Genomic DNA, 14,638 nt, shown 5'->3' on the forward strand with positions numbered 1-14,638 from the left:
GTGCAGACTCCCCCTTAGTGACAGGAGCCGGGTGCTGCACTGTATAATAAGTGCAGTACTTGGCTCCTGACAACTGTGACTGCATACAGGGCAGGGCAGCCCGCCTCCGGCACCCCCCCTACCCCTAACAATAACGGGACCTTGGGGGGTTCGGGTGTGAGGCCACGCCCCCTTCTTGTGTGTCCATGCCCCACATGCAAGGACATGCTCCCTTTTCAGCAGTGGCCAACTTCGCCGTGCCCACGGCATCCCTCTCCACACCGGGTGACACTGCAGGGAGGGACGCAACTGATATACTGTGATCTGTGATGTCCCTATATATCAGACTGTAACACTGAATCTGTGAGAACGAAGCATAGTTTCTCTACCTGCACATGGGATAAGTCACAGGATTTCAGATTACATTACACAATCTGTACTGCTGTAGCGGAGATTCTCAATATAACTTCTGGCTAAATGGTTCAAGTACAAATACAAAACTCTTGCTGCATAGTTTCAGGATTAAAATCCACATGTAAAATACTTGAAAAAGAATATATCAGATGCTGATCCTGTCAAAATACATAATAATTATACAGCATACATTAATTCTCCCTGTTTGCATACAGTATGTATGACTTTTATACCAGGCATCTGGGGAGAGAAAGAGATAGTGTAGAGCCAGGATTATAAGTGTATCTCACTGCCTCTGCTGTCCTCTGTAGGAAATCATTGGACAGGGGATGAGAGACCAGTGGGAAGCACAATCCTGGGGGAGTGTGGAAAGGACATTTTCCACACTACACATCACTTTAAAGACACAACTATAGCACAATCTATTGCCAATATTACAATTATAGACATCATTATATTTTCACCAACCAGCCATTTTGTGTTTTAGGTTACAATTAATAAAAGTTAAGTTTTCATTATGCTCATCTAGATTTACATGAGTGCCCCCCAAAAAAGGCTTTTTCTTATTACATTTATAAATTTCCCCAAGTAGTTTGCAGACAGGCTATTGGCCTGATTTAGAGCCACATGCAATCTGCATGTAATACCAATGTCCATGATTTATTGCAACTGTGCAAGCGTAAACATTTTGAAAAACTCGTATGGCCCTAAGTGTTCCAGGTGCTGTGAGCTTTCTTTATAAGGCAACAGACACCTGACATTTGCTGCTGATTGACTTCCATATACTGTGATTGCCCTGATTCACAGGGGTTGATAATAATTTGTTTAATTCTGAGGAAATCAGGACAGATCAGGAAATCATTTGTTAATTGTGAATCTCTCAAATTTGCCTGAATTTAGAATTGGCCATCTAACATATGTCCGTTCACTGCTAATCAGTGCTCATTGTATTCTAACTGTAGGTGACAAGTTCGTATCTCAGCTGGATGAGCTGATAGCTGTCCCAGGAGAAGAGGTCATCATCCCCTGTCATTACCAGCAGGAGCTCACAGGGACAGTACAGGAAGTCACCTGGTATAGAGGAGAGAGGGAACTTTGCTCATATAGTGATAATGAACTCTACACCTCAGCTCAACTAGACAGAAATGATTGTTACTCACTGGTCAGTTTCCCCACAGATGTCTCACTGCGCATACATAGAGCTGACCACTCTCATCACATCCAATACTGCTGCCAGGTGACCACCAGTAATGGGACATTAGAAAGCAAAAGAAGCACACAGCTGGTCATTGCAGGTAAGAATATAGCACAGATATGATATCAATAATAATAAGATTCTTGCAGAATTTGGAAGTCAGATAGTCGAACATTGTGCACACCGTGCATGACACAGAGTCAGACAGAAATCAACCACATGTGTACATGCATTACATGCATGGAACGCTCATCTCAGCAATATCCACAATTACGCTTTATTAAACTACTTACAGCATACAAATATGTAAAAATAAACTGATTACATGATCAAGTACTAAATTATTATGTAATCAGCTCTGATATTTTGGTATCACCCCCTCGGATGCTGTCACTCTCACCCAGGGGCGTATCTATAATGGGTGCAAGGTGTGCGGGGAACACGGGCCCCACAACGCACACCCTGCACCCATAGCATACTTACCTCTCCGGAGTCCCACATCATTGTTTGCACATGCGCAGTACAGGGAAAATGGCCGCTGCGGCCATTTTCCCGGTGACATGTGCATACTCTATAGACTCTGGGCACACTCTAGTGCCCAGAGTCTATAACTCCGGCGCTGGCTGCGCACAGCTCAGTGCACTGTCGGGCGGAGAGGAGGGGGCCATGTCGAAACTGCACACGGGCCCCCTCCTCTCTAGAAAAGCCCCTGCCTGCACCCCTCATACTCACCTAGTGAGGCCACTGCATAATCTTTGGCATGTCAAACAGGGTTGTTGTTTGGTGCGATTTGAGAATAGGTCCCATGAGGACACATCTGTACATGGTCAAAATAAGTTATGTGTATGAATTGTAATTATCATAAATATTTATTATGAATATCTAGATTTAGAAATACATGTTATGTCTAAGACAAATCCTTACAGTATGTAACCAAGATGGATGTAATTATGTCCTTTCTTCTCCAGTCATTGTTCCTTATCTCCTAACAGGAAAATGTTAAACCTTTAGGGGTCTTTTTGTGATTTATTAGAAAATGATGTGACTGTACTGTATGTATATTACATAAGTGATCATCACCAACTTGCATTTACATTTTCCATAATTTACCATCAATATATATGTAAAACTGTGTAATAAAAGGGAAGAATATTGGCAGGAAACTATATTACTTACCTTCACTCTCTCTTTTCAAATATTCAGAATACTGATTGATCCCCCACATATCCCCCTTTCCTAAAGTCTGAACTTAAAATTCAACTTTTTTGTTCAAAATCAGTATTTCCTGTGGGAAAAAAAGAGAATCAAAGTAGAATTTTAGTAGAAAGATTTAATGAGCGATACCAGTGTAACAGTTGCTCACCTGTAGATGGGGTTCGGCAAACCGGTCACATCGAGAAGATTTGCTTCTCCTTTAATGGTGCCTCCACCTAAGATTCTTTATTATCAACAATAGGACAGGCTTGGGAAAAGCCCATATTCAGGTATCAAATGACAGTTACACTCCATATTAAATACATTGACACCGAAATTTGAAATAACCATTTATTGAACTGAATCATTATCTTCTGTGTTCATTTAGGGGCTAATTCAGCACGTGCAATACTGAACACGGATTCCCGATTATCCAGAATCTGCACATGGGCAGGACCTGTTCTGCTTATGTGCAGAATGGGTCCTGCCTGATCGCACACCGCCCCTGTTATGCCTCTGGCAGGGTGTGGACGGCCGGCATTACTGGAAACGGGGGTGTCACGGCTCTGTTTTTATGGGAACGGCAAGGTCAGGGACTCCATTTCCTGGCCTCACAAGCTGGCCAGTCAGTGTAAGCCGATGGTCACGTTGCATATCCCAGCCTGCAACTTAGGTCGCAGTGCTGGAATCGCAAATGCAGCAGGGGGTGTTATACACCTCCTCCTGCATTTGCAAATTTGCAATTCCACCCAGTACTGAATCTCCCCCTTAGACAGTAATAACAAATTAAACAGTTATCATCTCCAATTAGTAAATTCCACATTTAGCAGAGAGATTTACTGGATAATTCTTATTGATACACATGTAACAACTATTCACTGGATAACTCTTATTGATACAAATGTAACAACTAATCACTGGATAACTTTTATTGATACATGTACCAAGTACTCACTGGAAAACTCTTATTGATACACATGTAACTACTATTCACTGAATAATTCTTATTGATACACATGTAACAACTAATCACTGGATAACTTTTATTGATACCATGTAACTACTATTCACTGGATAACTCTTATTGATACACATGTAGCAACTATTCACTGAATAACTCTTATTGATACACATGTAGCAACTATTCAATGGACAACTCTTATTTATACACATGTAGCAACTATTCACTGAATAATTCTTATTGATACACATGTAACAACTATTCATTGGATAATTCTTATTGATACACATGTAGCAACTATTCACTGAATAACTCTTATTGATACACATGTAGCAACTATTCACTGAATAACTCTTATTGATACACATGTAGCAACTATTCAATGGACAACTCTTATTGATACACATGTAACAACTATTCACTGGATAATTCTTATTGATACACATGTAGCAACTATTCACTGAATAACTCTTATTGATACACATGTAGCAACTATTCAATGGACAACTCTTATTTATACACATGTAGCAACTATTCACTGAATAATTCTTATTGATACACATGTAACAACTATTCATTGGATAATTCTTATTGATACACATGTAGCAACTATTCACTGAATAACTCTTATTGATACACATGTAGCAACTATTCACTGAATAACTCTTATTGATACACATGTAGCAACTATTCAATGGACAACTCTTATTGATACACATGTAACAACTATTCACTGGATAATTCTTATTGATACACATGTAACAACTATTCACTGAATAACTCTTATTGATACACATGTAACAACTATTCAATGGACAACTCTTATTGATACACATGTAACAACTATTCACTGAATAACTCTTATTGATACACATGTAGCAACTATTCACTGGATAACTCTTATTGATACACATGTAACAACTATTCACTGTATAACTCTTATTGATACACATGTAGCAACTATTCACTGAATAACTCTTATTGATACACATGTAGCAACTATTCAATGGACAACTCTTATTTATACACATGTAGCAACTATTCACTGAATAATTCTTATTGATACACATGTAACAACTATTCACTGGATAATTCTTATTGATACACATGTAGCAACTATTCACTGAATAACTCTTATTGATACACATGTAGCAACTATTCACTGAATAACTCTTATTGATACACATGTAGCAACTATTCAATGGACAACTCTTATTGATACACATGTAACAACTATTCACTGGATAATTCTTATTGATACACATGTAACAACTATTCACTGAATAACTCTTATTGATACACATGTAACAACTATTCAATGGACAACTCTTACTGATACACATGTAACAACTATTCACTGTATAATTCTTATTGATACACATGTAACAACTATTCAATGGACAACTCTTATTGATACACATGTAACTACAATTCACTGGATAACTCTTATTGATACACATGTAACAACTATTCACTGGATAACTTTTATTGATACACATGTAACAACTATTCAATGGACAACTCTTATTGATACACATGTAACAACTATTCACTGGATAATTATTATTGATACACGTAACAAGTATTCACTGGATAACTCTTATTGATACACATGTAACAACTATTCACTGAATAACTTATTGATACACATGTAACAACTATTCACTGGATAACTCTTATTGATACACATGTAACAACTATTCAATGGACAACTCTTATTGATACACATGTAACAACTATTCACTGAATAACTCTTATTGATACACATGTAGCAACTATTCACTGGATAACTCTTATTGATACACATGTAACAACTATTCACTGTATAACTCTTATTGATACACATGTAGCAACTATTCACTGAATAACTCTTATTGATACACATGTAGCAACTATTCAATGGACAACTCTTATTTATACACATGTAGCAACTATTCACTGAATAATTCTTATTGATACACATGTAACAACTATTCACTGGATAATTCTTATTGATACACATGTAGCAACTATTCACTGAATAACTCTTATTGATACACATGTAGCAACTATTCACTGAATAACTCTTATTGATACACATGTAGCAACTATTCAATGGACAACTCTTATTGATACGCATGTAACAACTATTCACTGGATAATTCTTATTGATACACGTAACAAGTATTCACTGGATAACTCTTATTGATACACATGTAACAACTATTCACTGAATAACTTATTGATACACATGTAACAACTATTCACTGGATAACTCTTATTGATACACATGTAACAACTATTCAATGGACAACTCTTATTGATACACATGTAACAACTATTCACTGAATAACTCTTATTGATACACATGTAGCAACTATTCACTGGATAACTCTTATTGATACACATGTAACAACTATTCACTGTATAACTCTTATTGATACACATGTAGCAACTATTCACTGGATAACTCTTATTGATACACATGTAACAACTATTCACTGTATAACTCTTATTGATACACATGTAGCAACTATTCACTGAATAACTCTTATTGATACACATGTAGCAACTATTCAATGGACAACTCTTATTTATACACATGTAGCAACTATTCACTGAATAATTCTTATTGATACACATGTAACAACTATTCACTGGATAATTCTTATTGATACACATGTAGCAACTATTCACTGAATAACTCTTATTGATACACATGTAGCAACTATTCACTGAATAACTCTTATTGATACACATGTAACAACTATTCACTGAATAACTCTTATTGATACACATGTAACAACTATTCAATGGACAACTCTTATTGATACACATGTAACAACTATTCACTGGATAACTTTTGTTGATACACGTAACAAGTATTCACTGAATAACTCTTATTGATACACATGTAACAACTATTCACTGAATAACTCTTATTGATACACATGTAACAACCATTCACTGAATAACTCTTATTGATACACATGTAACAACTTCCTGACTACATGAATAAAATACTGTATTGGGGCCTATCCATTAGCAGATAAAATGAACAATTGAACGATATATCGTTCAATTGTTCATTATATCTGCTATGGATAGGCCCTGAACGATGACAGATGCGCACTCTCGTGGCTAATAAATTGAATCTTTCATCTCTCCAACATGTTGGTCAACTCTCGCCTATAGCTGTACGTATTAGCAATATCGTGAAGTTTATATACGGTAAAAGATGAACAATATTAGCAGCAGCTACAGAGCGCTGGAGAGAAAAAAATCCAGTCCGTGAATGATGTCATTCGATATCGTTCATCATTAGTCGTTTGCCAAATCTGTCATGTACATGACAGATATCTTTCAGCACCGCCACCGAAATTTTCAAGGGATATCTTTTGTCTTTCATCGCTCAGAAATTCATCTGCTAATGGATAGGCACCTTAAGAGCAAAATCATTTCAGAGAAAACTACTCCTTTGAATTATGATAAAGCTTCCTGGCTTGTAAAACCCATACGGGAGCTTCTAAATAAAAAATAGCTACAAGGTATTCTCACACACACTTATTATTATATACACTTATTATTAGCTCTAGATGAGATCTGATATATTACCTAGGAACCTCAACAACAACCCACAACTCCGTACACAGTCACACAGCACACAAACTCGGCACTCATCCATCCAATTTTCGTGCCTCTTAGTTTTAAACAACGGCTCGAAGAATAGCAACCTTGTGACCTGCGCTGTTGGTCAGGTGATGAGGTATGATTTTCTGACTATGTTAAAGTAATAATAAGGACCAGATTTATATTCGAGTGATATTGTTGTTGTCACTTGTTATTAATCTTAAATGGTGCTCTAACCAACCAGCTTCTAACTGTCATGTGTTTGAAAAAGGACAGCTAGGAGCTGGCTGGAGATCCAATTAAGATTAGTAGTGATAAAAAGGATAAATATAATATTACCTATACCTATTACCTTGCAATGGTGGGACCCAACAATGTTGTGGTGCGATATAATGATTCATTGCACATGCTGTACACACTACTGTCATGACCAGGGTTTCTCGGCATAGCGGTCGGCAGGTATTACCTGTGAGGTCGCTATGGTGGGGGGCGTGTGGTGCTGGTGCCTGGCGGGGATCATTGGTTGTGCGGGCATGTTGTCATTCTGGGCTTGTTTGGTCTGGCGGTGTTTCCGTCCGCTCCAGCATGGGCGCCACCATCTTGCCTCTAGCCATGTGATCTAATCGCCCTATCCTGGTGGGTCACATGCTCTCTCTGGCCTGTTACAGCGGAGCACTGGGTATTTAAAGGAGTTGAGAGCTCTCTTTCATTGCCAGTGCAATGTGTTTCTCAGCCGCCGCTGTCTCATTTGAGAAGGAAACATCTCTACTGTAAACTAGAGAAATGTGTCTTCAATGTACCCAGTGTGCCATTCCTTGGTTATGTCATCTCCGACTCCAGCCTGGAGATGGATCCCAAAAAGGTCCAGGTGATTCTAGATTGGTCCCGACCCCAGACATTGAAAGCCATCCAAAGACTTCTCAGATTCGCCAATTACTATAGATGCTTTATCAAAGGATTTTTGTCTCTGATGGCCCCCATCACAGCATTGACTAACCCTGCTCTATGGACTCCTGAAGCTGAGACAGCCTTCCAGCTTTTGAAACAAGCTTTTATCACTGCTCCAGTGTTAAGACAACCAGATGTGGGTAGACCTTTTTTGTTGGAGGTAGATGCATCATCGGAGGTGGTGGGAGCAGTTCTATCTCAATGGTATGAGGATAACCGAGTACACCCTTGTGGCTTCTTCTCCAAGAAGTTTTCACCAGCTGAAAAGAACTATGCTATAGGAGAACAAGAACTTTTGGCAGTTAAGCTGGCACTTAAATAGTGGCGATACCTGTTGGAGGGGGCTAAATTCCCTTTCACTGTCTTCACCGACCATAGAAACCTCCTCTTCCTCAAAAATCTTCAGTGTGTAAGTCCTTTTCTGGCGCGATGGGCAATATTCTTTGCTCGATTCCATTTTACTCTGACCTTTTTCTCTGGAGCCCTCAACCAGAAAGGAGATGCTCTGTCTAGATCATTTTCCTGTGACAACAATACTGAAATCTCTTGCAGTACCCCCATGCTGAAATCAAGGGTGTTTGCCACCATACAGTTACAGCCTCCTACTGGGAGAACCTTTGTGGCCCCAGAGTTAAGGAAGCAGCTGCTCACGTGGGCTCACTCCTCACGCTTCGCAGGACATTCTGGTACTCGCAAGACTCTGGAACTTTTAAAAATGTCCTACTGGTGGCCCTCGATGAAAGCTGATGTATTAGAGTTTATCTCATCATGTACCTCCTGTGCCCAGCACAAATCCTCACGTCAAGCTCCAGCTGGTGAACTGTTGCCTCTACCTATTCCATCACGTCCATGGACGCATCTCTCCATGGACTTTGGACTTACCAAGTTCTGAGGGTTACACCACCATCTGGGTCATGGTGGATCAATATTCGAAGATGGTCCATTACGTTCCTCTGAAGAAATTGCCCACAGCCCCTGAATTGGCTCATGTGTTTGTCCAGCACATAATCCACCTGCATGGACTCCCTTAGGAAATAGTCTCTGATCGAGGTTCTCAATTTGTGGCAAAGTTTTGGAGAGCCTTATGTTCCGTCCTACAAGTAAAACTCAATTTTTCTACAGCCTACCACCCACAGAGTAATGGATCCACAGAAAGAGTCAATCAGGACTTTGAGACTTTTCGGAGAATATTCATGTTGTCATCCCAAGACAACTGGTCCGAGTTATTGCCTTGGGCCGAATTTACGCAGAATGCCTCATATCATTCCTCTACGAATCTAACTGCTTTTCAGGTGGTTTACGGTCTTCACCCTCGAATACCTGAGTTTCGGAACCTGCCAGCTTTCGATGTTCCAGCCGTGGAAGATACAGTACAGAAGTTTGCGTCCATATGGGCTCAAGTGCACACTGATTTGGAGAAGACGTCCTCGTGCTACAAACTACAAGCAGACAAGAGGCGAAGTAAGGTACCTTGCATGAAAGTTGGAGACCAGGTTTGGTTGTCCACCTGGAACCTACGCCTCAGAGTTCCATCCATGAAGTTTGCCCCACATTACATTGGACCCTTCTCCATCACAGAAATCATCAATCCTGTGGCTTATCGCCTTCAACTCCCCTCTTACTTAAGAGTTCAAAACTCTTCACATCCCCCTTCTCAAACGTTTGATTCTGAATATGTTAAGGTCCTCTCTGTTTCCCCTCATATCCAGACAGAAAGAGGTGTGGAGTTCGAGGTCTCCCAAATCCTGGCTTCTCGTGTCCTCAGGGGCCATTTGCAGTACCTTCTAGATTGGAAGGGTTATGGCCCGGAAGAACACTGCTGGACCAATGCCCAGGACATTCATGCTCCTGCACTCATCAAAAGATTCCATTCTACATACCCTAAGAAGCCTGGTGAGTGTCCTGAGGCCACCCATAGGGGGGTACTGTCATGACCAGGGTTTCTCGGCATAGCGGTCGGCGGGTATTACCTGTGAGGTCGCTATGGTGGGGGGCTTCTGGTGGTGGTGCTGGTGCCTGGCGGGGAGCATTGGTTGTGCGTGATCCTGTGTGGGCATGTTGTCACTCTGGACTTGTTTGGTCTGGTGGAGTTTCCATCCGCTCCAGCATGGGCACCGCCATCTTGCCTCTAGCCATGTGATCTTATTGCCCTATCCTGGTGGTTCACATGCTCTCTCTGGCCTGTCACAGCGAAGCACTGGGTATTTAAGGGAGTTGAGAGCTCTCTTTCATTGCCAGTGCAATGTGTTTCTCAGCCGCCGCTGAGAGAGAGTTCCTGTGCTCACTTACTGCCTGTTGGATCTTTGCCTTAGCCTGCTTACCTGACCTGCTCAATACCCTGCTGGAATCCTTTGCCTCCTCCTATTGCCTCTCCCTTGGCTGAGTACCTGTGTTAGCTGTTACCCTGCACCCTGCCTCCACTTGTTAATCCCCTGGACATTTTCCATTCACTTCAGTCTGCAATTCACTACAGCCAACAACTCACTTCAACCTGCAATTAATTACAGCCTCTCAAGACCCGGATTACTGGACTGCTCCTATCTGCCACTGCCTGGACTTTTACTCATTGCTTCACCTCAGTTCCCATTTGCACTTTAGTGCCATCCCTGGACTTTATTTTCTCCCATTGTTCATGTCTGCCAAACCACTTATTAAAAGTTCCACGTTTTGTTTTAAATCAGCTTCTGTGTTTTCTCCTATCACCACCCTGGGCCCGCAACAAAACCAGAACATCACAACTACATGATCCAGGGTACAACAGAGTAATGTGTCATTACATGCTTCATGTAACTGCACCTGGATGTTCATTGCATTGTCCCATCTAGTATGCAGATGGACCAGGCATACACCCTATAGAATCTGTACGATATATTATTCTGATCCACGTAGGAATGATATTTCATATAATAAATCACATAGTGTATACCCAGCTTAGTCCACCAGGTCTCCCCGACTCTAGTCTCCATCAGATCTGCCTATCAGTCTGACTAACTCTGCCACACTTCATCTACAATCCCCTGGACCATAACAAAAGCTCAGGGGGCCATCTACTGCTGCCAACTCCTCCCACTGCATGGGTGGAATGCTTCTTTACATGGATCTACACCTCCAGTTTATGGACCATGCCAGGACTGTGGTGTTTTGTGTTCCTGACCGTAATAATGGTGGCTCAGTGGTGGAACTCGGGATTTGGAGTTTGGAAGGCTTGATATAGTTTCTGGGCATGGGCAGATACACAAGCAGATGGAGAAGAGGCAGCAGTGTATAGGACTCAAGGATAGAGCTCAGGCACTGGGACCTGGTGATGATATGAACTATGAAGGAACACAAGGAGGATGTACTCAGAGGCTGACACAGGCTGGCAAGACTCAGGAGTAGCACTGGATATGGGGAACTGAGAACAAGTTAAGATTAGGGAGTTGACTAATACCCTAGCCAAGAGCGCAGAGTCTAAACACACCAGTGGTTTCACCATGGAACCCTGCAAGGGGATATGGATTTTGCTGCATCTGATGTGTAGGCCGCAGACCCTGGAAGGGTCTCTCTATGACTTAAACTAAAACTCTCTGAAGGTACTGAGGGCAAGCCCTCATGACCACAGACTAATCAATAGGGAAGGATTGCAATAGCCATCGTCAATGACCAGCTGGTGATATTAAAATAGATGGCTCAGGATACAGCTGATGAATGTGGATCACTGGTTCTGGATACAGCTGATGAATGTGAAACCGATTGTTGTAGATATAGCTGATGAATGTGTAACCGGAAAGTTGGTAATCAGATAGGAACCTATGAGGTTAGACTTGAGTAGGTACCACTTGGCTGAATATCAGATTGGCACCGATGGTCCTGGTATCGGATAAGGACCGATAATGCTGGTATCAGATATGGATCAATTGTTCAAATACTTCTACAATAACAGCAAGGATAAGGCTGGAGGCTAGTAACATAGCACAGGAGTGAGACTTGTTATCCAAGGCACTGACTGCTAGTCAGTGCAATCCATTTATCCCGTGCCCTGGTCTGTGCTGATTGGCTGATAGGATGTGAGATGCAGTCCCACACCATGACCCCAGTATACAATACTGCCCCATAAACAGAGAATGCAGTACCATGCCAAGCCCCCAGTATACAATAGTGGCCCAAACACCAGTATACAATACTAACCGATACACAGAGCATGCAGTACCTCACCCTGCACCCATAGTGTACTTACCTTGCTTGGGAAAGTGGGTACTTCCTCCTCTACTGTGCCATATTCCCATTGACATCTTTGGGAATATGGCACTGCTCAGTCACAGCAAAGTGTTATGCACCATGTTTCTGAATATGACTGGGAAGATGGCACCATGGAGGAGAAGGACCCGCTTGTCGGAGCAATGTAAGATGCAGGACTGGGAGGGAGGGACTCGCTGCTCAGAAGTGCCTGTAGTCTTTATTATGCCCATCTCAGCGCCATGTCACTTTCTGTCAAGGTTTCCCTGATCGTTGTTCCTATGCCAATTGCTCACCCAATCCTTACTTGTTATATATTACAGCAAGAAGGTGAAGTCACATTCCCAATTGCAGAAACAACCACCCTGCAAGTGTTGGTTATGTGGTTTGGTTCAGCAGATTATTGAGAGAAAATAAAAAATTCAAGAATTTCTCTGGCAATGTTCAAATAGTGGTTTGTAATGGAAGACTCAGAAACTAAACTATATGTTAAGGGCTCAGAGTCACTAGTGGGGAAAAAGCCCAGCACATCCTTGAGGGCCGGAGTATCTTGGCAAGATGCAGCTGTATAATTGTGATGCGGCCTTTGGGCCTGTCGCAGTCTCTGGTCTGATTGAGGCCTCAGAGCCGGTAAGCTGTGGTGTGGCCTTTGGGCCGGTAGCAGCTCTGGGCTGGTTGAGGCCTGTGGGTCTATAAGTAGTGGTGTGGCCTTTGGGCCGGTAGCAGCCTATGAGCTGGTTGAGACCTGTGGGCCTATGAGTTGAGATGCGGCCTTTGGGCCGGTAGCAGCCACTGGGCTGGTTGAGGCCTGTAGGCCTAAAAGTCTTGATGTGGCCTTTGGGCCGGTAGCAGCCTCTGGGCTGGTTGAGGCCTGTGGGCCTATGAGTGGTGATGCGGCCTTTGGGCCAGTAGCAGCCCCTGGGCTGATTGTTGCCTTGAGGGCAGAACATCTTGGCTGGAGGATGCTGAGTTGCTATCAGTGCCGCCGAGATGACACTGGCGATGGTGCGCTGGATTGCGCACTGAGGATGCTGAGTTGCTACCAGTGTCACCAGCATGACACTGGCGATGGTGCACTGGATTGCGCACTTGGACCACTGAGCATGGAAAATGTCACCAGGTTGACACTGGTGCTGGACACAGACCTTCGCTTCAGGTGGAGGAAGCGCACCGTGCTGCCTAGATGACACAAGCAACATGAGCAGGTGGAATGAAGACTGCGCCACCTGGATGGGACAAACGGCAGTAAATAAACACAGTAGACTGGCTCTGGAACTCGACTGGAAAACAGGAGACTGGAGCAACCAGAAGTACAAGAAACTCTATCACCGGCAAGAAGTGAAGGGCTGGCTGGAATTTAACAGACCCAGGGCCCAACCAGAGCAAGTCTCCCTAATAACAGATTATTGAGCACCTGGGCTGTGTTCAGACAGGAGAATCAATCAGTGTGCTTCTGATAGTGCACACATACAGGCAGTAATTAGTGCAGAGGCTCAGCAGCATCCAAGACTGGAACTGCAAACAATATGCTGCTAACCCCCAACAGGAGGAAGGAGGAGACTTCAGCAAATGCTTGTCCGGCATTCACCCACACAGCATTGGCAGTGCAGTGGCTTGTGACAGTACCCCCCCCTTGGCGAGGGGTTAAGGAACCCCTAGAGCCTGGTTTGTTTAGAAAATTCTCAAAGAATCTTCTCTGCAAGGTGGGAGCATGCAGAGATCTTTCTGGAACCCAAGAACGCTCCTCTGGTCCATACCCTTTCCAGTGGACCAGGAAATGATGTTGTCCATGAGAAAATCTAGAGTCCAGAATCTTCTCCACCACAAACTCTTGGTGCCCCTGGATGAGAACTGATGAAGGTCTGACTGGACATTTAGAAGTGAACCTGGAGGAAAAGAATACTGGTTTGAGGAGAGAACAATAAAATGTGCTGTTGATTCAAAGGGTCTTCGGTAACTTCAACCTGAAGGCTACGGGATTGATCTGGGCAGTGATGCGAAATGGCCCAATAAACTTTGGCCCCAATTTCTGCGACCTCTGGTGCAGATTGATATTCCTGGAAAATAGCCACACCAGATCATGACTCTGAAATTACATGGTCTTTGATGCTTGTCTGCCCGTG

General features: G+C 42.5%; 1 protein-coding gene across 1 annotated transcript in view; it reads left to right on the forward strand.

The window, feature by feature from the left end:
- The window catches only part of LOC148506848 (uncharacterized), an 82,881-nt gene that overhangs the window by 18,321 nt on the left and 49,922 nt on the right, over positions 1 to 14,638 (forward strand). The window contains exon 3 of the mRNA XM_088446093.1: positions 1,356 to 1,688. Coding sequence (XP_088302219.1) covers positions 1,356 to 1,688 — 333 coding nt within the window. The remainder of the gene's footprint in view (positions 1 to 1,355; positions 1,689 to 14,638) is intronic.

The sequence above is a fragment of the Taudactylus pleione genome, unplaced genomic scaffold (genome assembly GCF_031769625.1).
Source record: "Taudactylus pleione unplaced genomic scaffold, aTauple2 ptg000393l, whole genome shotgun sequence".
Lineage (NCBI taxonomy): Eukaryota > Metazoa > Chordata > Amphibia > Anura > Myobatrachidae > Taudactylus > Taudactylus pleione.